Below are 26,392 nucleotides of genomic sequence, written 5' to 3' on the forward strand. Positions count from 1 at the left end.
TCCTCTGGGCACAGCTGCCCTACGCTTAAGCCTGGTCCGAGCTGCGCCAGGGCCCCAGCAGCTCGCGCCGCCCGAGGACGGCTTTCGCACTGCCCTCCCAACTCCAGTGACTGCTTGGCTTCTGTTTCTTTTGGAGATTCAGGTCCCGGACCCCTGTCAGCAGAAATGACCCTTAGTTCAAGTGACAAAAGTAGGCCTTTGAGATATTTCGGCTCCAATCCAAGTGGAATCACAAGAGCGAGGAGGCTACACAAGCCCCAAAGACCAGAAGGAAGTAGCGCCCATCGCCGCGACGGCTGGCCAGCCCCGCAGCGCAGCGCAGCGCAGCGGCGACCAGGCACCCGAGGGCGCAGCGGCCACACTCCGTGATGGGAGTGCGGGCTGCGGCTCCCCCAGCGGCCCTGCCCAGCTGGCCCACGGAGCCCTGCCACACATAGAAGGCAAAGGAAAAACCACGGCTCCAGGGCAGCGCCGCTGGCCAGCACGGAGACAAAGAAAGAGAGCCAGGCCAAACCCACGTGGGAGGGCGTCTGGGGAGAGCCCGGGCCCAGGCGGCTGAGCCGGTGGCCAGGGCTGCACCGCCGGGCCTGGGAGCCAAGGCTGTAAATCTCACCCTCCTCCTTCCCGCCAAGACAGCTGTTCCCAGGGCTCTCGGATTACTCTCTGCACCATCTTCCCACTTTCCTTGAAGGGAGGGGGAGGGCTTAAAAAAATAGCCCAGTGGCCGGAGGGGTGCAGGGCACCCACACGGGAGCCTGGGGCAGAGACCTCGGTCTTGGCGGGCAAGCGGCTGCTCTGGTGACTAGCTCAGCCCCAGGGCTGTCACACAGACCCCAGCGGAGAGGCGAACCTGCCGCTTGGCTGGCAGAAGAGTCAGAGCTACCGGCAATGCTACGGGACTCCAGGGCACAGCCCCTCCGCCCCCTCCGCCCGCGCGGGGCCGGCTCCTCCCAGCCAGCCTGGAGGGCAGCACCCCCTGCCGCTGAGGGGACTGGAAAGGGTGGGAGGCTGCAGGGGCGCGGGCTCTGCGTCCAGGACTGCAGAGATGCCATCGGGGCACTGGGAGCCTGGGGAGACCCCGGCCCACCCCAAGCCCCACAGTGTCTGTTCTCCTCGCCTGCTGTGTGCATGGTGCTGTGTGCACGCCTTAGAAGTGGGGTCTCCCGGAACTGTGATTTCCACTCCCTCATCACGGGGGAACCAGCACGTCGGAGGCAGGAGACCCACGGAAGCACACGCCAGCCACCTGGTTGCCTAACCAGACACGCATTTCCCGCTGTGGCCCCGAGCCCCGGTCCACCTGGTAGAAACACACTTGGCACCAGGACTGGCTCGCAGGCGGTCTGGAGTGTGTGTGCCCAGCCCACCCCACGCACAAGCCACACGCAGGTCCCTCAAGTGCCCTCTGTTCCCTAGTGTGCTGAGGCGGCGGTACTGTGCTCCTCCACCGCCCATCCAGCTCCCAGCACTGCCCCTTGCCCTTCCTCTGGCTTTGCGGTTGCTGCCCAAAAGGTGGGTCTGGCCGGGGTGCCGGGGCCGGCCCACAGAGCTCGGCAGGGCCAGCAAGCCAGGCCCCGGCGAGGCCGATCTGAGGGTCAAGGTTGAAGGCAGCCTAAGCAGACAACCTGGCCGGCTCTCATCCCCAATGAACCACCCAAAACCAGAAGTGGGGACGTAGTCTAAGTGTTAGAACCCCAGGCACAAGCAAATACGCTGAGTAGGAGCTTGGAGCCCTGAGTTTAAGCCTTGGTACTGACATGCAACGCGTGTGTGCCTGCAGGAGGGGATTGCGTGCAGCACGCACGGGCTGCAGGTTACACGCGTCTAGGTAGGTGTGGAGTTAGGGGAGAGGCAGCAGCTGCAGAGCAGGCAGGCCCACGCTGGGGGCGGGCGCAGCCGTGGCGCAGTCGGGTGAGAAGCATTAGCAGCAGGCCGGGACGGACCTGCCGCCAAGGCTGCCAGCTGCAGCAGCTCCGCTCCTTTATTTTTTTGTTGGTTTTGGGTCTTGAACTCTGGGCCTGGGCGCTGTCCCTCAGCCCTTTAGCTCAAGGTGAGCGCTCTACCATTTGGGCCACAGCACCACTTCCGGTTTTCTGGTGATTTATTGGAGATAAAAGATTCTCACAGACTTTTCTACCTGGGCTGGCTTTGAACCGTGATCCTCAGATCTCAGCCTCCTGAGTAGCTAGGATGACAGGCGTGAGCCACCAGCGCCCGGTTCCGCTCCGTTCTTGCCGGACACCTGCCAACCAACCACCTCCCCTGCGCTGTGGCCCTGCTGGTGACTACGGGGCTGGCAAGCCTGTGGGCTGTGCAGCCTTCCCTGGACAGGAGGCTTGGGGAGAGGGACTCCAGTCCCATGCCGGCCTGGTGCTAGGCCTCAGCGGGGATGGGGGACAGTGTTAAAGAGCGGCGACCGTCTCTGGGCTCTCCAGCAGCCGAGCCCAGGACGGAGGCAGGGCTGGTGCTGGTACCTGGCACGGACTGGGGAAGTTTTGGACCAGATCTTAAACAAGAGTCCCCTGACCTGTTTCCGAGTCTTCACTATCTGAGGAGCTGGACTCGCTGGTGCTCTCTGACTCGGAGGAGGAGAAGCCTTTCATCTTGGAGGAGCCGGCGACCACGTCCACTTTCTCGGCTGTAAGCCAAACAACAGGAAAGGCGATGAGGAGGTGCTCTTACTGGTCCACAGTTCCCCACGGGTAGCTACTGCCAACTGCCCCAAACATGGTCCGGCCTGGCATTTCCAGGGCACTGGCGCCCTCTGGAGGATTTCTCAAGGATGTGACAGGCCGTGGGGAGGAGTCCCTTCCCAGCGTGGACACTGCTGGTCTGGTCTAAGGCTCACCTACAGCACACCTGCCTGGGGACAAGTCGGGGCTTGCAAGGAGCCGGCACGACTAAAGCCCGGTGTGTTACAGGTCCCCATGCAGACCGCAAGTCCTGTGGTCCCAAGAGAAAGGTGAAGGCATCGAACATGGAAGGAATGCCTGCAAGACTGTTCCAGAAAGGACCAGGCCAGTCATGCTAGAGGACAAACTTGACGTCTAGCTCCAGCTGTCCTCCCGCGGGAGGGAGGACACTGCCCAGCCAGCCGCTGGGAACCCAAACTGCTGTTATTTAGAACCAACGCTCAAAACCATTTCAGGCTGGGCAATGTGGCTCAAGACCAGCCCGGGCAAAGAGAGTCTGCAGAGGTGGGAAGGCGGCTCAGTGGTAGAATGCTTGCTTGCCTGGCACGCATGAGGCCCTGGGTTTGATTCCTCAGCACCACATAAGCAGAAAAGGCTAGAAGTGGTGCTGTGGCTCAAGTGGTAGAGGCTCGCCTTGAGCTGAAGAGCGGAGGGACAGCGCCCAGGCCCAGAGCTCAGGCCAGAGTCCACAAGCTCTCACACCCGAGTCAGGCAGGCAGGTGTGGTGGCGCGCTGTGACTCAGCACAGCGGTCACGAGGTTCGTAGTCTGGGCAAACGCACGAGATCTGACCTGAAGAATAACTTAAACGCAGCGTCGGCCTAGCAAGCGTGGGGCCCCGAGTTCAAACCCCAGTAACCCTCCCACCCTCCGCAAACACCCACCCAAGTCTGGGGCGTGGTGAGGTGCGATGTGGTGTCCTACGCTTTGGGAGTTGCTGTCTGGCGGGCCGCCCGTGGGGAGAGCCCTCCTGAGCGGAGGGCTCGAGCATACCTTGGGGTTTCCTTTTCTTCCGCAAGCAGGAGGTGACGTAGCGCTCCAGCTCGCGCAGCGTGGAGGGCTTCAGGGTCTCGAAGTCGATCTCGATCTCGTCGGGGTTGGAGTTCTTGAGCGAGGGCTCCCGGGACTGGATGATGTGCACCACGCGGCCCAGCTTCTCCCCCGGGAGCTTGTTGATGTCCAGGCTCAGCTGGCGCTTCTCCTCGTAGGACATGGGCTTGCACTTGTCCTCCTCCTCCGACTCATAGGCGGGCGGGGGCTTGCTCTTCAGGGGGGCCGGCTCCTTCTTGCTGTGAAGGGATGGGCGGTGCACACCATCAAAACCGGGCTCGCCCTCCACGCACGGAGGGGCCGCTCCCAAGTCCCATTGGGCCAGTGTTCACAGGCAACTGGACTCAAGGCCGGTCCTTCCCCGGGGAGCCCCGGAGAACGCGCCGGGGCCGTGGGAGCTGGGGCTGCGCTCACGTGCGCCCTGCTGCAGGCCCCAGCCCGTCCCACCATCCGGCCCCAGCCCGTCCCACCATGCCACCCCAGCCCACGGGGGCTGCTGGTGAGCGGCCCTCAGCGCCCCAGCCTGACTCCCTGCCTCGGCCCGGGGTGGGTCCTGAAGCACAGACCTCACGCTGCTGTGGCTGCTGTTGGTCTTCTTTGTCTTCTTAGGAGGGAGCTCCTTGGCTTTGCTCTTCTTATTCTCCTCCACCTCCTCTTTCTTTTTGTGCTTCTCCTTCTTTTTCTCCTTCTTGTCCTTCTCCTTTTTCTTTGGTTTGCTCTGCTGGGGCTGCGAAAGGGCTGCAAGCTGTTCGTGCACGGCTTTGAGCTGTGGAGAGGAGGGGCCTGAGATCGGGCTGACGGTGCCACGCCGTGCCACGCCACGCCACGCCAGACAGTGTGGGACCCCATGGGTCAGGGCAGGGCAGGGGCATGGAGCAGCCCTTGGCCTGTGGTCTATCACATCCACCAGATCCCCAAGGAGCCCAAGGCACTGCCTCCCGCAATGCCAGGACGGCAGTGTCCTCTATCGAGCCAGCTGCCCGGCTGGCAGCCACGACCCCCGGGCCGTTCCCCAGAGGCTGGGTGAGAGCACAGATGCGCCGGGCTGATGCGGCCCAGGTAGCACCACGCGCTTGCGAAGGGAAGGGCCAGGCAGGGCCCTGGGGCCACGCGTGCAAGGACCCACCTGCTCCTGGAGCTCGGCCAGCCGCTGGGCTCGCTCCTCCTCCGAGTCGTCAGTGGAACTGTCGCTGTCGGAGGAGCTGTCGCTGCTGCTGTCGCTGGAGGAGGGCGGGGCTGCCACCTTGGTGGGGGGCGGCACCGCGGGGGAGGACACGGCCACCACGGGCTCCTCCGGCTCGTCCGGCATCTTGGCAAAGCGCATTTCAAACACATCCTAGGGAGGGAAAGCCATTCCGTGAGGGACCGTGTGGGAGGGCCGTGGAGCTGGGCCCTCTCTCCGTGGACGGGGCCGCAGGGGCCAAAGCCTGGGACCGTCTTCTAACATGCCTTTCCTAGGTCTCTTTTGTTGTTGTTGGCTGTGAGGCTTGAACTCAGGGCCTGGGCCTTTCTCTCCGAGCTTTTTTGTTCAAGGCTAGCACTCTACTGTTTGAGCCACAGCTCTACTTCCAGCCTATTAGTGGTTCATTGGAGTTAAAGAGTCTCCTGGACTTTCCTGCCTACACTGGCTTCGAACCACCATCTTCAGACCAGTAGTAGGATTACAGGAGTGAGCCACCAGCACCCACCAGTGCATTAACCCGAGGGCACCAGGGCAAGACCCCAGAAACACTGCTCAGGCCTGTGGCTGGCACAACAGGAGGCTCTGTGGCCGTTAGTTTCCACCCGGGCAGAAAGCGCGAGGACTGCAGTCTGAGCCCTCAAGGGAAGAGGAAGGAGAACGGGCAAAGGCCAGGCAGCGCGCCTGACAAAGCCCACAGACCAGGAGCGCTGCAGCAGGAGCAGCGCGGGCCCTGGCTGCGGCCCCGGTGCGGGATGCGGGACACAGGGCAGCAGCGGGGGGGCACTGAGCACTCAGGAGGAGTTCCCTGAGGAAGTGCAACCCGGCCAGGCGGGGTTTGCAGGCACAGGGCCAGGTCCTGGTGTGTCCTGGGACCTTCTGCCTGGAAGCCCCGGGGACCCGGGGGAACAACGTGGGGTACCCCTGCAAGACATAGGCAGCCAGCCGGGTGGCAGAGGCCCAGGGACTCCATGACTACCGCAGTGGTGGGGCGGGGCGGGTGTGGCGGAGGGCAAGGTGCCTCTGAGCTGCACGTGGCCGCTGTAAGCATGGTGTGTGACTGTCCGCGTATCTATCCACCCCGCTGCAGTGACTCCCCCAGTCTTCACTGTGATTCGGGGAGCGGAGCGGACGGAGGCGCTGCTCCCCCAGGCAGAATGCACCTGGCCTGCCGGCAGGACCTTCCTGACAGATGCGGCAGACGTTAGGAAGGAGAGTACCCGGACGCGGCCAGGGAAGCAAGACCAGGCAGAAGAAAGGGCTTCACAGCAGCCAGGCCGCGGCGAGGCAGCGCCTGAAGCCAGCCGCCAGGCCTGCGGGGCGGGACGGTGGCGTGCGGGGGGAGGGGAGGGGTCACGCGCCCCGTCCCAGGATGAGGTGCTGGGGACGCTGTCTGTGTTCACCCTCGGGCACTCCCCCTGCCATGGACAGATCTGTGCTCTTCTTCCAGACTGGCTGCCACGCACACAAGGCGCGAGCGAGGCCCTTCCCTTCCCCTGCGTGCTGGGGCTGGCGGTCAAGGCCAAGATCAACAGCAAGGGGTACAGGCGGGACCCGCGGGGTGGGGAGGAGCGTCCACGGCGGGGTGGGGAGGAGCGTCCACGGCGGGGTGGGGAGGAGCGTCCATGGCAGGGGCCCGCGGGCTCCCGCTGTGCAGCCGCGCTCCTCGTCCGCGGGATGGCGCTCTGCGGGAGCCGGACAGCCACATCGACCCCATCCTGCCCTGTGCTGGAGGAAGGAAGGGCTCCTTCCTGCATGCGAGACACAGAGCCTGCTGGGAACAGCCCATGGGCTGGGTCCCGTGCCAAGAGGCCCCAAGCCATGGGAGCAGCGGGACGGGGCAGTGTGGCCCGCAGGGCTGCCGCAAGTCCAGCAAGAGGCCAGGAGAACAGAGCCCCGTGGCCCACCAGAGGGAGTGGGGGCCTGAGCCCCGCTCACGGCCGGTCCAACTCTGGTCAGCCCCTCGCCACGCCCACCCCACCCCACCCCACCCCTGCGCGGTCCGGTCACAGGTGCTGGTGGACCTCAGCGCAGCGCCCGGGGCAGAGAGCAGGAGTTTCTCCTTGCCAGTGCGTGGACCAGCCTCATCCCCCGTGGTGGCCATCAGGTCCAGAGGAAGCAGGCCTTCCCGCTTAGTAACCACGACGATGACGATGACGAGACAGACGCGCTCAGATGCCAGCGTCCCGCCCTGACGCCCCTTTGGAGGACACAGGCGGGGAGGCCCTGGGGAGCCACATGCTGGGCAGAGCGTGAGTGGAATCCAGCAGGGCGCGTTTGCGCAGACTGAGCTCAGAACGTGCTGCCCCTGGTGCGCACCAGACCCCAAGTCCGCAGCCTGCTTCTCCTCCCCGCCGCAAAACACAACTGCATGACACTGGACACTGTCCACTCCACACCCGCTCCTCCCTGAGGTAAAATTTGGGCGGCCGCAAGGACTGCCGTCACTAGCACACTTCGTAGCTGCTCTTCAGAACGGAGCTGAGCGCAGGGGCTGCTCTGTGCCACGCTGTGCTGCCAGCCTTCAGCCCACGCCACTCGGGAAAACAAGACCAGACACAGTAGACAGCCTTTTCTCTCCTTTCAATGTAATAGTTCAAAATAGCATTCTTCCATGCCGATGGAGTGTTGGTTTGGACAAACAGAGACATGGATGCCCAATGTGGGCAAAGCTACCCCTACCCCATCTTCCCAGGAGAATGGGGTAGAGGGAAAAGGGAGGGAGTCAGGTGTGTAGACAATGTGAGGCACTACTGCCACCTGGTGGCCCAGTTCAAGAATTGCAGTAAAACTACAAAGTGCTAACTTTCAATGACGGGACAGGCACCAAACACGAATGGCAAAGGGGCTGTCTATGAAAACAATACAGTACGCAGTCCAGAACAAAACCACGTCCAACTGAGGGAGGCAAGCGGAGCTCCCAGCACTCAGAGCCTTGAAGAATCCAAGTCTGACTGACTTCCTCCTCCTTTTCTCTCCCTCTCTCGTGTGTGCACAGGAGGTGCACGGGCATTAAAAAGACAGCCCCCCCGCATTTGGTCATGCCCCCATAACAAGGGCCAGTGAGTAAAAATGCGCCCCTATTCTCACAGGGCAGTGTTTTTCCCTCCACAGGAGTTGGGTCTCTGAATCAGGGGCACGCGGTGTGTGACAGTGGGAGGAGGAAGGGACTCTGCCGAGCCTGGACCTGGAACGCATGCCGGGGGCCAGAGAGCTGGGGTGCGGACCAGGTGTGTGACTCCGATGCCACTGTGCTGTAGAGACACAGGTCAAAGGCTTCCCAGGGCCTCACCTCAGCCCAGAAAGCACAGGCCGCCGTGAGGTGGGTGGTGTGTGTGTGTGTGCACGCGCGCGTCAGCTCACACAGCTCTTAGGACAAGTCAACCTGCCACAGCCTTGGGGTGAAACGGCTGGGAGTTCTTATGGGAATTCTTAGAACCTCACATGGCTCCTTCCTGAGAATTTTAAAAAGCACGAAACATTAATTTTTTTTTTTTTTGGTCAGTTGTGGGACTTGAACTCTGGGCCTGGGCGCTGTCCCTGAGTTCTTCAAGATTGAGGCGAGCACTCTACCACTTGAGTCACAGTGCCACTTCCCATTTTCTAGTGGTTTTTATTGGAGATAAGAGCCTCACGGACTTTCCTGCCCGGGCTGGCTTTGACTCGAAAACCTCAGATCTCGGCCTCCTGAGTAGCTAGGATGACAGGCATTAGCCACCGGCACCCGGCACAAAACATTAACTTTTATTCTCCCGAGATGTTCAACCCTGACCTTACTACCCAGAGAGAAGGAAGCCCTGCTGAGGAATGTTCTTCCAGGGGCACCGCAGGGTCTCAGCCTGGAGGAAGCGCCTGTGGTCAAACCGACCGTGGAGAAGGCCACCCTACAGCCACAAGGCAAGCAGTTACTGTAGCTCATGCATGTGTGCCTGGTACGGGTGCCCCCTTCTTCCCCCCCCCCCCGCTCTGTTGGTTTGAGACAGCTGTGTTTTGTTTTTTTTTTTTTTTGTCGGCCGTGGGGCTTGAACTCTGGGCCTGGGCGCTGTCCCTCAGCTCTTCAGCTCAAGGCGAGCGCTCTACCACTTGAGCTACAGCGCCACTTCCGGTTTTCTGGTGGTTTATTGGAGATAGGAGTCTCATGGTCTCTCCTGCCCGGGCTGGCTCTGAACCGCGATCCTCAGATCTCAGCCTCCTGAGTAGCTAGGATTACAGGCGTGAGCCACCAGCGCCCGGCTACGACAGCTGTGTTTTGAAGAAGAGATCGGGACACGCACAGAGCACACACTCTCCAGACAAGGGCAACAGGACACGGGTGGATGAATGGGTGGTGGGAAGCAGTGTCCAGTGGGAAAACCCATAATAAAACCAGCCACTTGATCTTAATAAGTAACCCTGACTTAATGCGTGCGCCTGCCTGGGTGAAATTCACTCCTGCGGCATCATGGGAAGGAAAGCGAGAGGCACAGTCTGCCAACGCCACAGGGTCTGGCCCACCTCCCCGCCAGAGCCTCACCTGGAGCTTGCGTGCCATGGCCACCACCTCGTGGTCAGGCGGGTTGTACTTGTAGCAGTTGGAGAACATCAGTCGGACGTCGGCACCAAATTCCTGAGCATCTCGGTACTCACGGGACTCTAGTTTAGACTGGAAAAACAAGACAGGCTCCAGTTTGCCACGTCTGCTTGGGCTCTCCTTGGGGGAGAGGGGAGGGGCGTGGCGTGGCCTCGTGACCAGCAGCAGCACTGTGCCCCAGTTCTCAAACGGCATCTTAGCATGGAGGTCGCCAGCACTGGCCAAAGAGCAAGAGAACACGGAAGCCCAGGAGGCAGAGGAGGGCTAGGCCCAGTGCTGTCTCCCGCTGCTGGTCCTATTCCAGCCCACAGAGAAAAATGACGGGAAGAAGTCCTAACAAACCCAAAGGGGCTCAGAACACGCGGAGAACACTCGGGCCGAATGTCCTCCCGCGTGTCATCCCCTACAGGGCGAGGTGTCTCCCGCAGGAGGCCCCACCACACAGCTCTCTGGGAGCGCAAGAGGCGCCTGTGTCTGGGAGGCACACCCACACCCAGGACAGGCGTCGGGTCAGCACATGGCCCCACCGCGTCCAGCAGGGGGCGCGGGCGTCTTTGGGAGGTGCGGGCGCTGCTCACCTTGATGGTGCTCATGTCCATGGGGTGCTTGATGATGTCGCAGTAGTCGTGCAGGCCCAGGGCCTCCACGTCCACGGGCTTGTAGAAGGGCCAGGCGTAGGCCGCGTGCTTCTTGGCGAACATCTCCTTGAGAATGCCGCTGCAGCACTTGAGCTGCTCCGAGACCTTGCTGCTCTTCTCTGGGGCGAGGTGCTGCTGCGAGTCAGGCACGTCCTTCTTTGGGGGCTTCACAGGCCGGCTGCTCTCCCGCCGGGGCCCCAGCTTGGCCGTCTTGGGCTCTGGGGCCAGTGAGGGCGGCTCGTGGATGGGGTCGATGGTGGTGGGGGTGGTGGTGTCTGCTTTCCTCTTCACCCCCTTCTTAGTCTGCCGGAAGCATACAACGGGCTAAGGCACGGCCGCTCAGGGTCCCCAAGCCCCGCCTAGGGTCCCCACGCTCGGGGGAAGGAGCCAGGACAGGCAGACACTGGGGCTGGGAGAAGCCACGACTCTGAGTCTGGGACTTGCTCAACACCAGACACCTGCCCTCGCCAGATATCCCCTGGGAAGGACGACTCGGGCTAGATGGCAGCTACAAGAGGTCCTGGAGTCAAGGAAGGGGCAGCAACTCCCGGGCGTGCATCACGGGCCCTCACAACACAGGGGACAGTGCTAGTGAGCCGGGATGGGCTCCGCGCAGACCACCCACAAGGCCAGCCCGTCCCTGGGGCTGCGGCCTGCAGCGCCGGGACCCTTACCTTCACGGGCTGGGGGGCGGCGATGATGGGTGGGTGGCTCTGCACGGGCTGCGGAGCTGCAGTCGGTGGGGGCGGTGGCTGGGGGGGCACCGGTGGGGGCATCTGCAGCGGCTGGGGGGGCACCACGGTCATGACAGGAGTCTGGACGATGAGGTCTGGGGTGATGGCGGGGAAGGGGTGAGGCGCGGTCTGCACGGGAGGGGGGCTCTGCTGAGGGGTCTGGGTCTGCGGCGGAGTTGATGCTTGCGTTGTGTTCGGGACCGTGGACACACCTGGCTTTGACGTCCCTAGCAATCACAAGAGGACCAGGAGCTCAGAGGCTGTGCGGACGCGTGTAGCTCGCCTGGCCAGGCCACCAGCGCCCCATACTGCACTTCCCGGCCCCACACCACGCACTTCCAACCCCACACCGTGCACTTCCCGGCCCCACTCTGCGCACTTCCTGGCCACATCTCTCCTCGCGAGAAGGGAGGCCCAGGACAAAAGAACAGGAATGCCAGGCCGAGCGCAGCAACACCAGCCCGTGTCGGAGCGGCCGCGCTCCCCGAGTGCAGCCTTCCGAGTGTGCCCTCCTGTCCGGGGCTAGCAAACCCCCACCCAGCCAAGTGCCCCGTGAATGGACGCCCTGCCTCCTGGTGATGGGCAAGGGCAGGCAGCTGCTGCCCTGACGGCTCCCACGGCCGGGGCTCTGAACGAGCAGGTGGCCAGCGCGCACATGCGCCGTGCACGCCGGTATGGAAAGGAAACATGCCCCAGTTCCCTGGAAAAGCTGTCTTCACCCACAAGCTCCCCTCGAGGGATGAGGGGAGGTTCTGTCGAGTCCCCCCGTTCTTCCCCAGAGCACCCCACTTGGGCTTCTCCAGGGGTTTGACACCTTGAGGAGAGGTCGCAGGTGCAGACCACAGCCCTGGCCCTGGACGAGGCCCAGGCCCCTCAGGCAGACACAGGGTCATCATCCCACGGGCACAATCCCGAAGACGGGGCTGGCAAGGCTGGTTTTCCTCGGTGACTCTGGGCACTGGACTCCCCGATACCACTGCCCCCTTGGGGCAGGAGGGGCAGCTAAAGACATGGGGAGAGGCAGCGCGGGAGGCACTGCGGCGGAGCCCGCCCTGTCCTGGATGGCAGCGCCGTCCAGCGGCCTTCGCTTTGGGGGGGTGGGGTGGCGGTAGCGGGCCACAACACAGTGACAGAGGCGCAACTGAGCACGCTGGGCACCGGAGCCGTCCCGGCGCCAGGCCACACCGCTAACAGGGCTACAGCACCGGGACGCTGGTTGAAAATACTTCTGGTTGGATTAATAAACACATTTTTTATTGTTATTATGAAGGTGATATACAGAGGGGTTCTATACAGTTATATAAATTAGGTGAAGAGGACACCTCCTTTTGGACCATGCTGGATTAAAGTCTTTACTCTGGAATGGGAAGCAGCCCTTGGGGTAGAGCTCAGGGCAGAGGCCTTGTCTAGTGTATAACAAGCTAGGCTCAATCTCTAGCACCAGACGCAGACACACAGACAGAGGAGAAGTACAAACCTTCTACTGCACTGACAAGGTATACACTTGTTGACCTAAGTCCACCAGCCACGCGGGGGCCAGTGATTCTAGCTGAAAGCCGGGGGGGGGACGGGAATGGGGGGCTGCGAGGGGCCGGCCCCCACTCATGCGGAAGCGCAGGGGGGACGGGAATGGGGGGCTGCAAGGGGCCGGCCCCCACTCATGCGGAAGCGCAGGGGGGACGGGAATGGGGGGGCCTGCGAGGGGCCGGCCCCCATTCATGCAGAAGCTCAGGGGGGACGGGAATGGGGGGGCCTGCGAGGGGCCAGCCCCCACTCATGCGGAAGCTCAGGGGGGCCAGGGGGATGGGAGGTCCTGCGAGGGGCTGGCCCCCACTCATGCAGAAGCTCAGGGGGGACGGGAATGGGGGGGCCTGCGAGGGGCCAGCCCCCACTCATGTGGAAGCGCAGCAGCCCATCGTTAACATCACCTCTGACCTCCCCGCCACCTCCAGTCCTGCGGCCACACGGTACTCTACCTGCTTCTTTCCTCCCGCGTCCTCTTCCTTTTGCCTGGACTATCATGATCTCCGTTTCTTCTGTGGGCAGCTCATTGATTTTTTGCAAGAAGAGCTTCTCCAGAGCTTCTGCCATCAAGACGATGTCATCTCCAGGCTGTGTGGGGAGACAGGCAGGGTAGAGCGAGCGGGGAGTGCGCCCACCGCCTCCTGTGGACAGGGCACCCAGCCCCCCCCCCCATGCTTGGAGCATCACACGCAGGGTCCTTCCTGGGCTAGACCCTAAGGGGCCACAACCGCCACACGCAGGGTCCTACAGGAGCTATCTGCTGTGCTTCCCTCGCTCACTGCTCTACCTCTCTGCGCTGAAATCCATCCTGAACGTCCTGGAGCCTAAGCGTCTGCTGAGCTCAGCCAATCCTGACCGGGCCCTTCCGGCTTTAGGGCCTCTTGCACAGCAGTACTCAAATGGCACTGGGTTCTGTGCAGCAATGTCTTTGCAGGGGTCCGACAGTGCTCTCCCGCGTACCCCAAGGCAGCTCCAAGGGGCGTGCTCGGTACAGGCCCCTGCTGCCTGGGTGGTGAGCACTAGGACTTCACAAAACACAGGAAACTTCGAGAAACTCACCTACCCATCTCTTCTGGGCCATTTTACCCACTACACCAGCAGAGGCCAAAAGCTGAGTTCTGTAAAGTCTCCCTCCAGAGCCGTTCTATTTGAAAGGGTTGGTTTTAATCACATCTGTGGTCTCAACTGTGAACAAATGATCTGGCTTCATGGCACAGCCGAGCCCAAAGGTGTGGCTACGGGGTGGGGAAGTGACCTTAGGTCTGCATGGAAGAAGGGGGGGGGACCCCCGATTCTATGACCAGTCTGGGAGGCTGTGCCCACGCGGGCCGGGCCCTGCGCCCTCGCTTTCACTCCAGGCTCTGTCCGGGCATGGCTCCGCAGGATAGGACACCCTCTGAAGGCCTCTTCCCTGACAGTTACGCCGCTCACTGGGCCGCAGCCGACCTCATGCCTCTCTTCTAGACATGCTGAGGAACTAAAGCTCGAGGACCCAGCAGCAAGTGCTCAAGCTAACCAGGACAGCTCACCGCAGCCCCGGGCCTCCTCCCCGCCGCTCCGCTCTGGCAGCCCCGTTCTCCTTCCCTTCCCCAGGCTAGCAGGATCCCGCCCTGCATCTCACCTTGTTGTAGATGTAACAATTTGTAAACATAGTGTTGAAGTCCTGGATACATTCCTGAGCATTCCAGTAGTAGTTGTTTTCTAAGCGCTTCTTTATTGTTCCCATATCCATAGGCGTTTTAATGATTTTATAGTAATCCTAGGAAGGAGGCAGAGTAAAGAAGGCCAGTTACCCAGTAGCCGGGCTGCCTGGCCCGCAGATCTGTGCCTCACTCCACGGGTAAACCGAGGCTCTTCTGTGGTGTGAGTGACTCAGGGAAACCCAGAATAAAGTAGATTGGATCAGAAAAGAATTTCAAAATACTGCTTGCAAGACAGAGGGGAGAAACAAAAGCTGCCAGCTGCCCCACCTGGACCAGACTGTCTTCATCAAAATCGATTACTTTGCTTTTCTGGTGTTAACTTTTCATTTTTAATAAACAATGGGAAAAGCCGGGCGCTGGTGGCTCACGCCTGTCATCCGAGCTACTCAGGAGCTGAGATCTGAGGATCGTGGCTCAAAGCCAGCCCGGGCAGGAAAGAGCTGCCCGTGAGACTCTTATCTCCAATAAACCACTAGAAAACCAGAAGTGGCGCTGTGGCTCAAGTGCTCACCTTGAGCTGAAGAGCGCAAGGATAGCGCCCAGGCCCAGAGTTCAAGCCCCACGACTTACAAAAAAATAAAAATAAACAAACAATAGGAAAAACCACACAGGCTTAAAAAAAGAATAAAGGGGGCTCTAAGCCAGGCGCAGGTGGCGTGATCCTAGCTAGTCAGGAGGCTAAGATCCGAGGATTGTGGTTCAAAGCCAGTCTGGACAGGAAAGTACGTGAGACTAGATATATCTCCAATTAATCACCAAAAAGCTGGAGGTAGAGCCGTGGCTCAGGTGGCAGAGCTGGGCCAGCCTGGAGGGGAAAAGCTGAGGGACAGCACAAGGCCCTGAGTTCCAGCCGGAGGACAGGAAGGAGAGTGGAGGGGGCTTTTACTCATTAAACAGAGCCAGCAGATCCTCTCGTGCAACTTCACTGTTCATAAATGCAAACTGCCACAACACCAGTGCCGGAGCCCCTGCCCCTCTCTCCGCACCCCTGCGTCTTATCCCTTGGACTTCCAAGAGGGCCACACCTCGCTCCCCTCCCCTTGCCCAGTCCCTGCCACCCCCCACCGCTAAGGATCAACCAGACCAACCAAATGAGGCAACCTGGACAATCTTCACAGTCCTCAATAAAAACACCTCCGTGCGCCCAATCCCGAGCCTTCCAATCTTGTTCCCCCCAAAGTGCCAAACTCATTCCAGCCAGTAACATGGATGCCTTGGAGAGCTCAAAACCAAACCGCTGTTCTCACTGGCCTTTGCTTAAAGCTCTGAACCCAAAGGCTTATTTCCCGAAACAAGGAGCCTGGAGGCAGAGCGGCAGCTGCTTGGGCTTCCAGGCAGAGGCTACAGATGGCGCTGGGCCGGCGCCCTTCTGCCGTGAGGCAATGGGACCATCCCATCCATGCTCAGCAGCAGGGTGGGGCAGAGCGGCTACTGGAGGGAGGGCAGAGCAGGCCATCAGGCGGCAGGGGCAGCGGGTAAGGAAGGCCACGCTAGCACGAGCCAGCATCCTCCATGGTATTGGCTGCATGGTACAGCCAGGCAGGAGGCCAAGAGCGGGCCTCAACACCAAGCTGCACACTCTACTGTGCTCAACCTTCTCAAGAGTCGAACCCCAGCACCAAGCCCTGCGGAAATCTAAATTGCATTGTACGGCCTCAGGACTCGGAGAACAGTGCTCAGTGTGTGCACCTGTGCACCGGCTACAGAGTCAAGGGGACCCAGGACAAAGAGGAGAGCTTAGGACGAGAGCAGCGTGCAGGGGCAGGAGATGTGGGCTAAGGACAGGTGGGGATCTGAAAGGCATCACGAAGCAGGAGAGGGGGTGTGGGGCTCTCTCCCTGCAGCTCCCAGGAAACACGGTGACTGGTGAGCCACAGGGGCCCAGCCCGCCGGGGGCAGCCCACAGCGAGAGCTGCGGGGCCATTGTGACCTTCACCGCTCCCCTCTAAACACACGGGGTCAGTGCTGCCAGTGTCCAGCCCCCTCTCAGGTCACAGCCGTCAGAGGGCACCTAATGGTGGAGCTGGTGCGCACAGCAATCCTGGCCACCCTCCGGAGCCCGGCTGCGCTGGGCACGTGGCCTGAGTCCCACCGGCCGGGCTGCCCTCACCCTCGCGTGGGCATGCCATACGCCAAGCCGCCCGTCTGCCCGGCTTGCCCGCCTGCGCCTCCAGGCCTCCGCGCTCACTACCCTGGTCTCCACACACACACTTGCTCTTCAATTCCATGGTTCTTCACATCGTGGCTTCACGTCCCGGCCTTTAGTCCTCCACTGCAAATGTGACTTCCACCTCTGCGTCAGGTCCCCAAGGCCAGCGGGGTGGGAGCTGACGTGGCGCAGCAGGGGCTGCTGCTGTCTGCCGCACAGCTCCTGTGTCCTTGCTGTGCGCCCTGGCATCCACTCCTCTGCGCTACACGGGCCCCTCAGCCTGCTGCCCGCTTCCCAGCTTCCCCTGCACCCTTCTCCGGAGCCAGCTCACCACCCAGCCACCTGGAGGCCCCCGGCCGCTCTCCCCTCTCTGTTTGGTAGCACATACGCATACACGTGACCGGGCCCCCCTCCTCCAGGAACGTGGGCTTGTGGACGGAGCCACTCCTCCACCAAGCCGCTCTGGACGCAACACTGCCGCTCACTCCACTCTCTGGGGGAGGGACTAGGCTCCCAAGGGGGGGGGGTGAGAGACTTAAGCAGAAGAATGAAAGCATGCCCATGGCTCCCGGAGGCTCAACACTGGGGAGCCCAGCTGGCAGAGCTGTCTGCTAGGGACGCAGGGAACGAAGTAGGAGGAAAAAAAAAAGAACCTGAACCAAAAAAGCAAAAAGAAGCCAGTGGGCGGTGGCCACACACCAGGTGGGGACAGCAGCCATGCGCCCGCGCCCCGCTGCCCTCTCCCCTCGTTTCCCTCCCCAGACCCCAACGGCTACAGAAGCAGGCAGCTCGTCCTTTCTCTTCCAGAGGGGCTGGGCTGGCGTCTCAGGACTGCCGATAAACGCGGTGTGGAGCTAGCGTTCTGAGCTCTCACTGTGACCCAAACCCATGCGCACCGTCCCTCAGAATCTGCCCCCCCAGGAAACACACGGGGGAGGGGGGGGAGCAGGGAGGAGCGAGGTCCGAGCTACTCACAGGGAGGTTCAGCTTGACGGCGTCCACAGGCTGCTGGAAAGGCCACGCAAACTGGTGTTTCCATAGCGTCTTGAGCACCACGCGGAGCAGGTATTGCAGTTGGTTGGTCAGCCTCTTGGGCTTATTGGGGTTGGAGGTCTCCGGGGGCGGGGGGTTGGTGCTGGCTGCATTGGCTGGCTGGGGTTGGGCCTGAGCCTGCGTCGTAGACATCTGGGAGGTTTCTAGTCCATCCCCCATCACTGGCAGATTTCTCAATCTTGTCCCAGGGCCGCTCTCCGCAGACATGCTAGTGATCCCATCACATTCTTCACCAGGCTGTCTGCAAGGAGGAGAAAAGTCCCATCAGAGACCAGCCATGGACAGGCCACATGCAAAACCTGCTTTCCTCCAAGACTCCCCACACAGCAGCCAGCAGAAATCCCCGCCTGAGGGCCAAGGCAGGGATGCAGGTGCCCCGGGAAAGCCCTGTCTCAGAGTGGCACGGCCCCTCCCCACAGTAAGCGTCCAGGGGGTGCGGGGGGGGGGCCCACATCTGGTACTGATGTGCAAATTCTTGTCTGTGGGGTTGGCCAAGCCAGAGATTCCCAGGCAGGGCGGAGCAGGAAGGACAGGCCGCCCCCCTGCGTGCATGGGCTGCCCACACAGCCCTCTGCTCACACCAACATCATTTTCTGGGTAACTAAAGTAACGTAGGGGTGCTGATGAAATAATTCCTCTAAAGGCTGTCACTGGTAAGAAAAGAAGCCCGGGCTGGGTGTGTGGTTCACACGTGTAGCCCAAGCTATTGAGGTGGTGGTGACCAGGGGGCCCACAAGTCTGGGCAGAATGTGAGTGAGAGCCCAGCTCAGTCAACAAGCCAGGTGCGGCCAGCTCAGCTGGGAGTGGGCGAGGGGGATGCCCCAAGTCCCAGCTCAGTCAACAAGCCAGGGGTGGGATGTGCTAAGCTTGGCAAAAACACAAGGCCCTATCTGGAAAATAACTAAAGCAAAGCAAAGCAAAGCAAAGCAAAACAAAACACCAAAGGGCTATGAGTGTGTGTGTGTGTGTCTATCAAGTGGCAGAGAAGAACCTACCAAAATGAGGTCCTGAGTTCCAAACACTCCAACTCCGTTATACTGCCAAGAAGAAAAGAAAACTCCTGACCTACATCTTATTATCCAGAATGAGGCACCTCTGGGACAATACCTTGACTGGTGCCCAGTGCTCTTCTGAACACACGTCTGAGGCCTCTCCCCGCCCCCCCAACCCGGACCGGGTGAATGACCCCAGCTGATGTCTGGAAACCTTGCAACCAACATCTTCAGAGCACACATCGGTGCCCTGTCCAGGTTTTCCAATGGGACAAATGGGAAGACATACACTCATGAGTTAAGGGATTTGTGGTTTTATTGCAAAATACACTGCAGGACACACTGCTCAGAGCTCTTGTGCTTTAATGAGAAGATACAGACCGGCCTTTGAGAATTTCTGCTTTGTTTTGGTGCATTTGTATATGCCCTTTTTTTTTTCCGATGTATTTTTCAGATAGTGTTTGGCTTTAGTCCAAGCTTCCCCCTACCTATGTCCCCTGCGTAGCTGGGATTACAGGTGCTCACTGCTACCACGTTCGGCATGTTGGTTGAGACTGGGAAGGAGGTGTGTCTCACTTTTTGTCTGGGCTGGCTTGGAACCCTGATCCTTCCACCATCTCTACCTCCCAACTGGCTGCAACTTTGGGTATACATTCCACCCACTGTTTGCGACAGTTTGCTACCATGAGAAAATGGTTCAAATTGCTTTATTTCCCATCTAAAGTCACAAAGTCTATAAACTGGGGGCCAGCTGCATCTATAGGAATGAGGGTGGAGTTGGGCAGAGGTAACGAAACCTTTCTGGCTGAGACATCTGGCAAGGGCATAGGAAGAGGCAAGTTTTTTCACCACAGGGAGGAGGACACAAGGCAGGTCAGGGAAGGCCGACTGGCTCTGCGCCTTCATTCTGGAAGGGACTTGGTGAATCCAGAAACAGCTTTATGCCGCGGCACTGACTGCTAGTGAAGTGCTTCATATTCAGTCCAAATGTCATTTAAACCAAGGTTTCTACAAATTCTTTTGTCAATCCAATTCTGGCAAAGTCTAAAGTGCCAGTGGGCAACTCGTGACATAAAACAACTGGTGGCTAGAGTCAGGGCCTGCGTGCCCGGTGCTCTAGGCGGGGCCTGCGTGCCGGGGGCCTGGCGCTCTAGGCGGGGCCTGCGTGCCTGGCGCTCTAGGCGGGGCCTGCGTGCCTGGCGCTTCAGGAGGGGCCAGGCTGCCAGTACTGAGGGCCGACGGCAGCCTGCAACGGTCTACAAGAGCAATTCTGACTTCCATGGTCTTCTGGCTGACTGTACAGGTTCAGCTCTCCCCTGCTGGACAGCACACGGAATACATGGAACTCAGAAGTCAAAAAGTGACGTGGACAAGGAGCACCCGGCACACAGGCCCGCCCGTCAGGGCTGTTTAAGAGGAAGGGTTGTTCTCCCTAGCCCCTCAGCAATGCCTCCTGCCCTGGTACACAAACCAGAAAGGCGTATATGACCCAAAGGGCTAACATGCGCGCACCCCCACCCCCAGCTCATCAAGGGGATCAGGTGAGCAGCGGGAATGTAAGTCACAAGGGGGCTGGGGCCTAGCCATGCTCATCCCACCAAAAGGATGTGCCATCAATTTTCCATTAAGTGGTGACAATCTGGAACTTTCTAGGCAGCATCTCTGAGGGAAGATGGAAACCAAGGCAATGGATTTTTGGAGTTGCTGGGCTGGGCATGCTCTGGGCCAGCCCCGGCTCCACAGCGGCCAGGCTAGCGCAGGCCTCTCCTACCTTACGGCAAACACCCTGGGGCTTCCAGCTCCATCTCAGATACTTGGAAAAGCAACTCTCATGTGGGCAACATGGTGACCGCCAGGCTCAGCCATCCAACCAACCAATGAATGTGCTGCTCAGGCCTACGTGCACGCCCTGGTACCCAGAAGTGGACAGTTTCCTACCTAAATGACTGAGCAATACTTTGCTGAACACCACAAAGAAGGAAGGGCAGGGCTGCTGTGAACATGGACAAGGGGGGGGGGGGGACTGGCTCTCACCTAGAGACAAGGGCAGCCCCACCCACCAGGAGGGGAGAGAGTGAGCGGGAACAGAAGGACAGGACACAGCCACGGCACAGGCAGTGGGCTAGGCCTCGGGACACCAGCCTAACAGGACAGATGGGAATCCTGCGGCAGAGAAGACGTTGCTTTCAACTTAAAAAAAAAAGTTGCTCTTTCCCTTTCCTGTGACCTGTGCCCAGAGGTCTGAGCCGCCATGCACTACGGTAAGAGTTAGCTGAATAAGCCAGGCACCGGTGGCGCATGCCTGTCATCCTAGCTATTCAGGAGGCTGAGATCTGGGGATCGCGGATCACGGTTCAAAGCCAGCCTGGGCAGAAAAGTCCCTGTGATGACTCGCATCTCCAATGAACCCTGAGAAAACCGGAAGTCGAGGCTGTAGCTGAAGTGGTAGAATGCGCTAGCCTTGGGCCGAAGAGCTGAGGGACAGCACTCAGGCCCAGAATTCAAGTCCCAGGACCAAAAAATGTGGCTTTAGTGGTAGAGTGCTCAGCTAGCATACATAAAACCCTGGGTTTGATTCCTCAGTACCGCATAAAAAGAAAAGTCAGAAGTGGTGCTGTGGCTCAAGTGGTAGAGTGCTAGCCTTGAGCAAAAGAAGCTCAGGGACAGCGCCCAGGCCCTGAGTTCAAACCCCACGACTGGAAAGGAAAAAAAAAAAAAAAAAAAAAAAGCTGAAGGTCAAGGCACAGTTAGAGAATTGCACCTGTTTCCAAGCCAAGAGGCCCCGGTATCTAACTGGTCTGGGTGCCCCATTTCTGGATCTACCTCCTATGGCACACAATCCTAATTCCAGAGGAGGTAGAAAAGAAAAGATGGAGCGAGGGCAGAAGTGTGACGAGTGTCACGGTGCCCAGGACCGCACCAACACAGAGCCACTGCATCCCATGCCACCACTGGCAAAGCTGTGTCCAGCAGAGGCTGCAGCAAAGGGCAAATACTGCTTACATCTACGGCAATGGGGACATGGCAGGGGGTGTCTAAGTGGTTCTAGGGTTGAGGAGTTGCGCTGCCCAGCTCCTGCAGACAGAGACAAACATTCCATTACCAAGTCACCCTGGTTTGGAAGGATCAAAAAAAGCTCATCCTTGCAATCCTGCCTTATTTTTTCATCAGCTACATAAGGGGACAGCAGTACTAACTCAGTCGGTTTAACCTATTTAATAAAATCGATCTGCATTTCCTTTGGCCCCAGAGCATGTGAAACATGAGACCCTTAAGGATGCTGTGAACCACAAAGTTAGGAACCTCTGGGTTAATGAAAATAAAATTCTGTTGTTCCAAAGTTCATAGACCTATGATAAGCTTGCCTGCTTTTCAAAGATATTCTCCACTATCATTTCACTTCTCACCAAAGTGATGGGGCTATTTTTTTTTTTGGGGGGGGGTGGTCATGGGGCTTGAACTCAGGACCTGGGCACTGTCCTTCAGCTCTTCAGCTCAAGGTGGAGTGCTCTACCGCTTGAGCCACAGAGTCCCTTCCAGTTTTCTAGTGGTTTATTGGAGATAAGAGTCTCCGGGACTTTCCTGCCCAGGCTGGCTTTGAACCATGATCCTCAGATCTCAGCCTCCTGAGTAGCTAGGATGACAGGCGTGAGCCACTGGCACCTGGCTGATGGGACTATTTTTAAGTTCTATTTTTTCTGAACTTCAAAAGGTTGTACAAGGAAGGTGTCCATCCATGTGTCCAGTGCTTCATCAGAGATACCCCTGAGAGACATTCTGATATTCCTGGCCTTATCTGTGACCTAGCTAATAGTCTGCACAACTTACAAGTCTCTAGAGAAACGTTTGTCTGAGTAAGTCCAAAGCAGGCTGGGGAAGCCTGAGTGTCTCCACAACAGCGTCCCACTCCCCACCCACCCCAGGCTCCGTCTTGCAATCAGCCTGGCACGAACACGGGCTCCTCTTTTGAGAAGAGGAGCAGGAGGGAAGGACAGGAGGAGAGGACACAAACGAGGAGAAAAAGATCACAAACTGCCCAGAAATCACCTGATTTCTAGAGATGCAGTTCCCAGTTTCACCAGGTTTTGACCGGCTACACACTGTCTAGCTGAAGTCCTCAACTGTATTGGACCACTAAAGCGACAGCGTGGTGGCAGCAGGCTGGCGGGGAAGGCTGGAGCGGCTGTGGAGATCAGTGCTGAGCCCCAGGCCCCCAGGAAGCACAATCCTCAGTGAAGAAAAACAGAAGTACAGTTAACTCAAAGTGTCCTGAATTCTCCCAGAAAATCTGGTTACTATGCTTTCTGGAACTCTACAGAAGCCATTACCACACTGGTTTGTACAGGCTGCAGCAAGTGCCCATCACATTCTGAGCTAGTGCTCAGGCCTGTATCACGTAGCCCTCCTCTGTGTAAAGCAGGCAGTGGTATCATCAATTTTACCATCACCCCCCGCCCCCCATGGCAACACAGAAGCACGGTGGTCACCTGCAGAAGGACTCTGACATGCTTACTCAAGTACAAGTGTGTGTTTGGGGGAGTGGGGGTGGGGACACTGGTGAAAACCTGGCACTTTCTCAATACTAACCAACTTGCAGCATATCTTATTTATCCTGTCCTACAAACACCTTTGCCGAAATAGTGGCTCACAACCTGAGCATCAGCAGGCCTGCTCCTCTCTGGTCTGAGAACAGCGACGATGGCTCTAGTGCAATCTGTGTCAGTGGGGAAGCACGAACAGGATCACTTTCCATCTGACTGGCTCGGGCGGGCGCTGGTGAGAACAGCACTCCTGTCACCAGCCAGACCGTACTGCCTGGGGCCAGGCCAGCAGGCCCGCTCCAAGCAATCCTCCTGCACCAGTAACTTGCATGCCCCTGCCCCCAGGACCTGCCACACAGGGGCCCATTACCTCCAAGAGCAGCTCTGCCGCTTGCCCCAACCGGATGAGCCGAGGAGGAGACCAACTGGCCATCCTGCCAGGGGATGTGAGACATATTCAAGGTCACCGTTGCCCACTGGGGGGGGGGGGGGGGCAACAAGGATCCTGCAGCCAGGAGGCCCAGAAGCCACGCCTGAGCCAGCCACACTCTTCCTAGCCAGAATTCCAGTCCCTCTCCTTTAGAAAAAGGAATCAACTACAGCGCGAGTAAAAAAGAGACACTTTTCGGCGGGTGCCGGTGGCTCACACCTGTAATCCTAGCTACTCAGGAGGCTGAGATCTGAGGATTGCAGTTCAAAGCCAGCCCAGGCAGCAAAGTCCCTGAGACTCTGATCTCCCATAAACCACCAGAAAACCCGAAGTGGCGCTGTGGCTCAAGCGGTAGAGCACTAGCCTTGAGCTGAAGAGCTGAGAGACAGTGCCCAAGGCCCAGAGTTCAAGCCCAATGCCAGAAAAAAAAAAAAAAAAAAAAAAAAAAGCCAACTTTTCCCCTTCTTCTCTAAGGAAGGTACCAGGGGCTGGAAAGATCGAGCAGATCAAGTACAGTAAAGGTTCTGAGCTATTACACACACACACTACACCACGGAGCTGACTGCCAAGTCTGGGTAGAAGGATTCATGAGCTTGTAATGTTCCTCCAAGGAACAAGAAGTAAAAACAAAGCAAACACTTATGTGCACAAGACCACAACCTGCTGGACTGGAGCACATTTTAACAGGGGCAGGTGAGGCTAACTCCTCTTGTAAAGGGCCTGAGGGTCAACACATATAATCTGTCCAAACAATCCATTCTGTAGTCGCCAGGACCTGGAAGCAACCACAGAAAATCCAACACAGAAGTCTGGCGCTATGCCACACAAAGATGATTCCCGGGCAGGCATAGCTCCATGGATTCCTGAACTCTGTGATGGTGAGGGAGATAGGATCAAATCTTACACTACGCTGAAAGCTGTTAAACAACGGCTGTGGGCATGGGGAAAGAGTGAAAAAGGAAAAATTTCCAATTAACCTGTAATATATGCACACATAACAACATACCATGGTGAAACCCCTGGACACCACATAGAAACAGTGTACTTCTGAAAAAGAATGAGGGGAAGAGCAAAACAGGTTTAGTGGGGCATGGGGATCAGCTAGCAGGAGAAGAGAGAGTGAATGAGAATACATATAGTATTTTTTTGGGGTCAGTCGTGGGGCTTGAACTCTGGGCTTGAGCGCTGTCCCTCAGCTCTTCAGCTCAAGGTGAGCGCTCTACTGCTAGAGCCACTTCTGGTTTTCTAGTGGTTTATTGGAGATAAGAGTCTCACGGGGGGGGGGGGGGGGGGGGGAACGTGGCTGGGAAGGTGGCTCAGTGGTAGAGCGCTTGCCTTGCATGCATGAGGCCCTGGGTTCGATTCCTCAGCACCACATAAGCAGGGGAAAAAAAGCGGAAGTGGCGCTGTGGCTCAAGTGGTACAGCACTAGCCTTGAGCTGAAGAGCTGAGGGACAGCACCCAGGCCCAGAGTTCAGGCCCATGACCGAACCCCACCCCCCACCCCCCAAAAAAGAGTCTCACAGACTTTCCTGCCCAGGCTGGCTTTGAACCACGATCCTCAGATCTCAGTCTCCTGAGTAGCTAAGATTACAGGCGTGAGCCACGGGCGCCCAGCTGCATATAGTTTTGAAGTAGTTTGTTTACATTCGTGAATGCAAACACGATGATAAAACCTCTGCACAGGGCAGGGACAGGCTTGGTGGACACGCTACCACCAGAGGCCTACCAGAGCCCTCTGGTTCTTGTCTTTTTTACCTGTCTTCACTCTACATCTGGCTCTTTATTCTTTTAACAGACCTGGTGTGAGATTTGTTGCACTGAGTTCAGTCTATACCATAATAAGAAACACAATACAAGAAGACCGTTAATTCATATAAAAACTGCTTCAAGATGGGCTCTAAGCTGAGTGAAGTGGTCGAGCTGTCACCCAGGCTGCCTGGGAGGCTAAAAGGAGGAACTGAGGTTCGAGGCCTGCCCACATATATATCACATACACAGAAAAAGCCAAAGTGGGGCTGGGAAGGTGGCTCAGTGGTAGAGCACTCGTCTTGCATGCTTGAGGCTCTGGGTTCGATTCCTCAGCACCACATAAGCAGAAAAAAAAAGCAGGAAGTGGTGCTGTGGCTCAAGCGGTAGAGCGCTCACCTTGAGCTGAAGAGCTGAGGGACAGCGCCCAGGCCCAGAGTTCAGGCCCCACGACTGGACGCTCCCCCCCCCCCCAAAAAAAAAACAACAGAAAAAGCCAAAGTGGTGCTGTGGCTCAAGTGGTAGAACACTAGCCTTGAGCAAAAGAAGCCCAAGGAGAGTGTCCAAGCCCTCAGTTCAAGCCCCAGGATTGGCAAAATAACAACAACAACAACAACAATTCCATCTCAACCAATGGCTGGGCATGGTGGTATGTGTCTATCAACTCCGGCAACACAAAAATAAGTAGGAGGGTTGCAGTCTAGGCTGGCTCAGGCATGAAAAGACAGGCGCTGGTGTAGCTTGTCTGTAATCCTAGCTACTTAGCAGGCTGAGATGAGGATCACAGTTTGAAGCCAGCCCTGTGTAGGAAAGGCTGTGAGACTCGTCTCCAATGAACCACCAAAAAGCTAGAAGTAAAGCTGTGCCAACCTTGAGCAAAAAAGTTCATGGACAATGCCTAGACCATGAGTTCAAGCCTCAGGACCAGTACAAGACAAGAGGGAGGCTGGAGGCGTGGTAGAGTGTTGGAAGCAAGCAGAACAAGCTGAGGGCAAGCCTGAGGCACTGGGCTCTGCAACCCTGGAATTGGAAGAGAAGAAAAGTGGCTCCTGGGAATATGATTTTTCCTGTCTCCTTGCCTCACCTGTCACCTGCTCCACAGCGACCACATGGGAGGGCGTGGGGGGGGGGGGAAGGGGAGGCAGTGCTCTTTGCAAAGAATAAGATGACAGAAAATGGACATCAAAACTGGGGGAAAACCCCCCAAAACAACAACAACAAAAAAACACCAAGTCTCCAGTTTGCAAAGCAAGAGCAGACCCAGGGCTCAAAGATTACCAGTCACTGAAGCTGGCAGCTTCTAAACTGCCAACCTTGCATGCAATCAATACATACCAAGGGTACAAGAGGTTAACCCTCCATCTTCACAGAGGCCTTGGATAGTCTG

The 26,392-nt window shown here is 58.4% G+C and overlaps 1 protein-coding gene across 3 annotated transcripts in view; it reads right to left on the reverse strand.

The window, feature by feature from the left end:
* Brd4 (bromodomain containing 4) overlaps window positions 1-26,392 on the reverse strand; it is a 74,391-nt gene that overhangs the window by 12,189 nt on the left and 35,810 nt on the right. For 2 of the 3 annotated variants that reach the window (XM_070008160.1, XM_070008161.1), the window contains exons 2-11: window positions 17,216-17,534; window positions 14,010-14,147; window positions 12,841-12,976; window positions 10,805-11,091; window positions 10,071-10,433; window positions 9,436-9,564; window positions 4,869-5,078; window positions 4,309-4,508; window positions 3,686-3,981; window positions 2,528-2,638 (exon numbers count right to left, since the gene is read on the reverse strand). In XM_070008160.1, coding sequence (XP_069864261.1) covers window positions 2,528-2,638; window positions 3,686-3,981; window positions 4,309-4,508; window positions 4,869-5,078; window positions 9,436-9,564; window positions 10,071-10,433; window positions 10,805-11,091; window positions 12,841-12,976; window positions 14,010-14,147; window positions 17,216-17,500 — 2,155 coding nt within the window. In that variant the 5' untranslated portion in view covers window positions 17,501-17,534. Of the gene's footprint in view, window positions 1-2,527; window positions 2,639-3,685; window positions 3,982-4,308; window positions 4,509-4,868; window positions 5,079-9,435; window positions 9,565-10,070; window positions 10,434-10,804; window positions 11,092-12,840; window positions 12,977-14,009; window positions 14,148-17,215; window positions 17,535-18,288; window positions 18,331-26,392 lie in introns of those variants that run through there. The other variant, XR_011368907.1, reaches the window with a different exon arrangement.

The sequence above is a fragment of the Dipodomys merriami genome, unplaced genomic scaffold, assembly GCF_024711535.1.
Source record: "Dipodomys merriami isolate MVZ:Mamm:240054 unplaced genomic scaffold, mDipMer1.0.p SCAF_70, whole genome shotgun sequence".
Lineage (NCBI taxonomy): Eukaryota > Metazoa > Chordata > Mammalia > Rodentia > Heteromyidae > Dipodomys > Dipodomys merriami.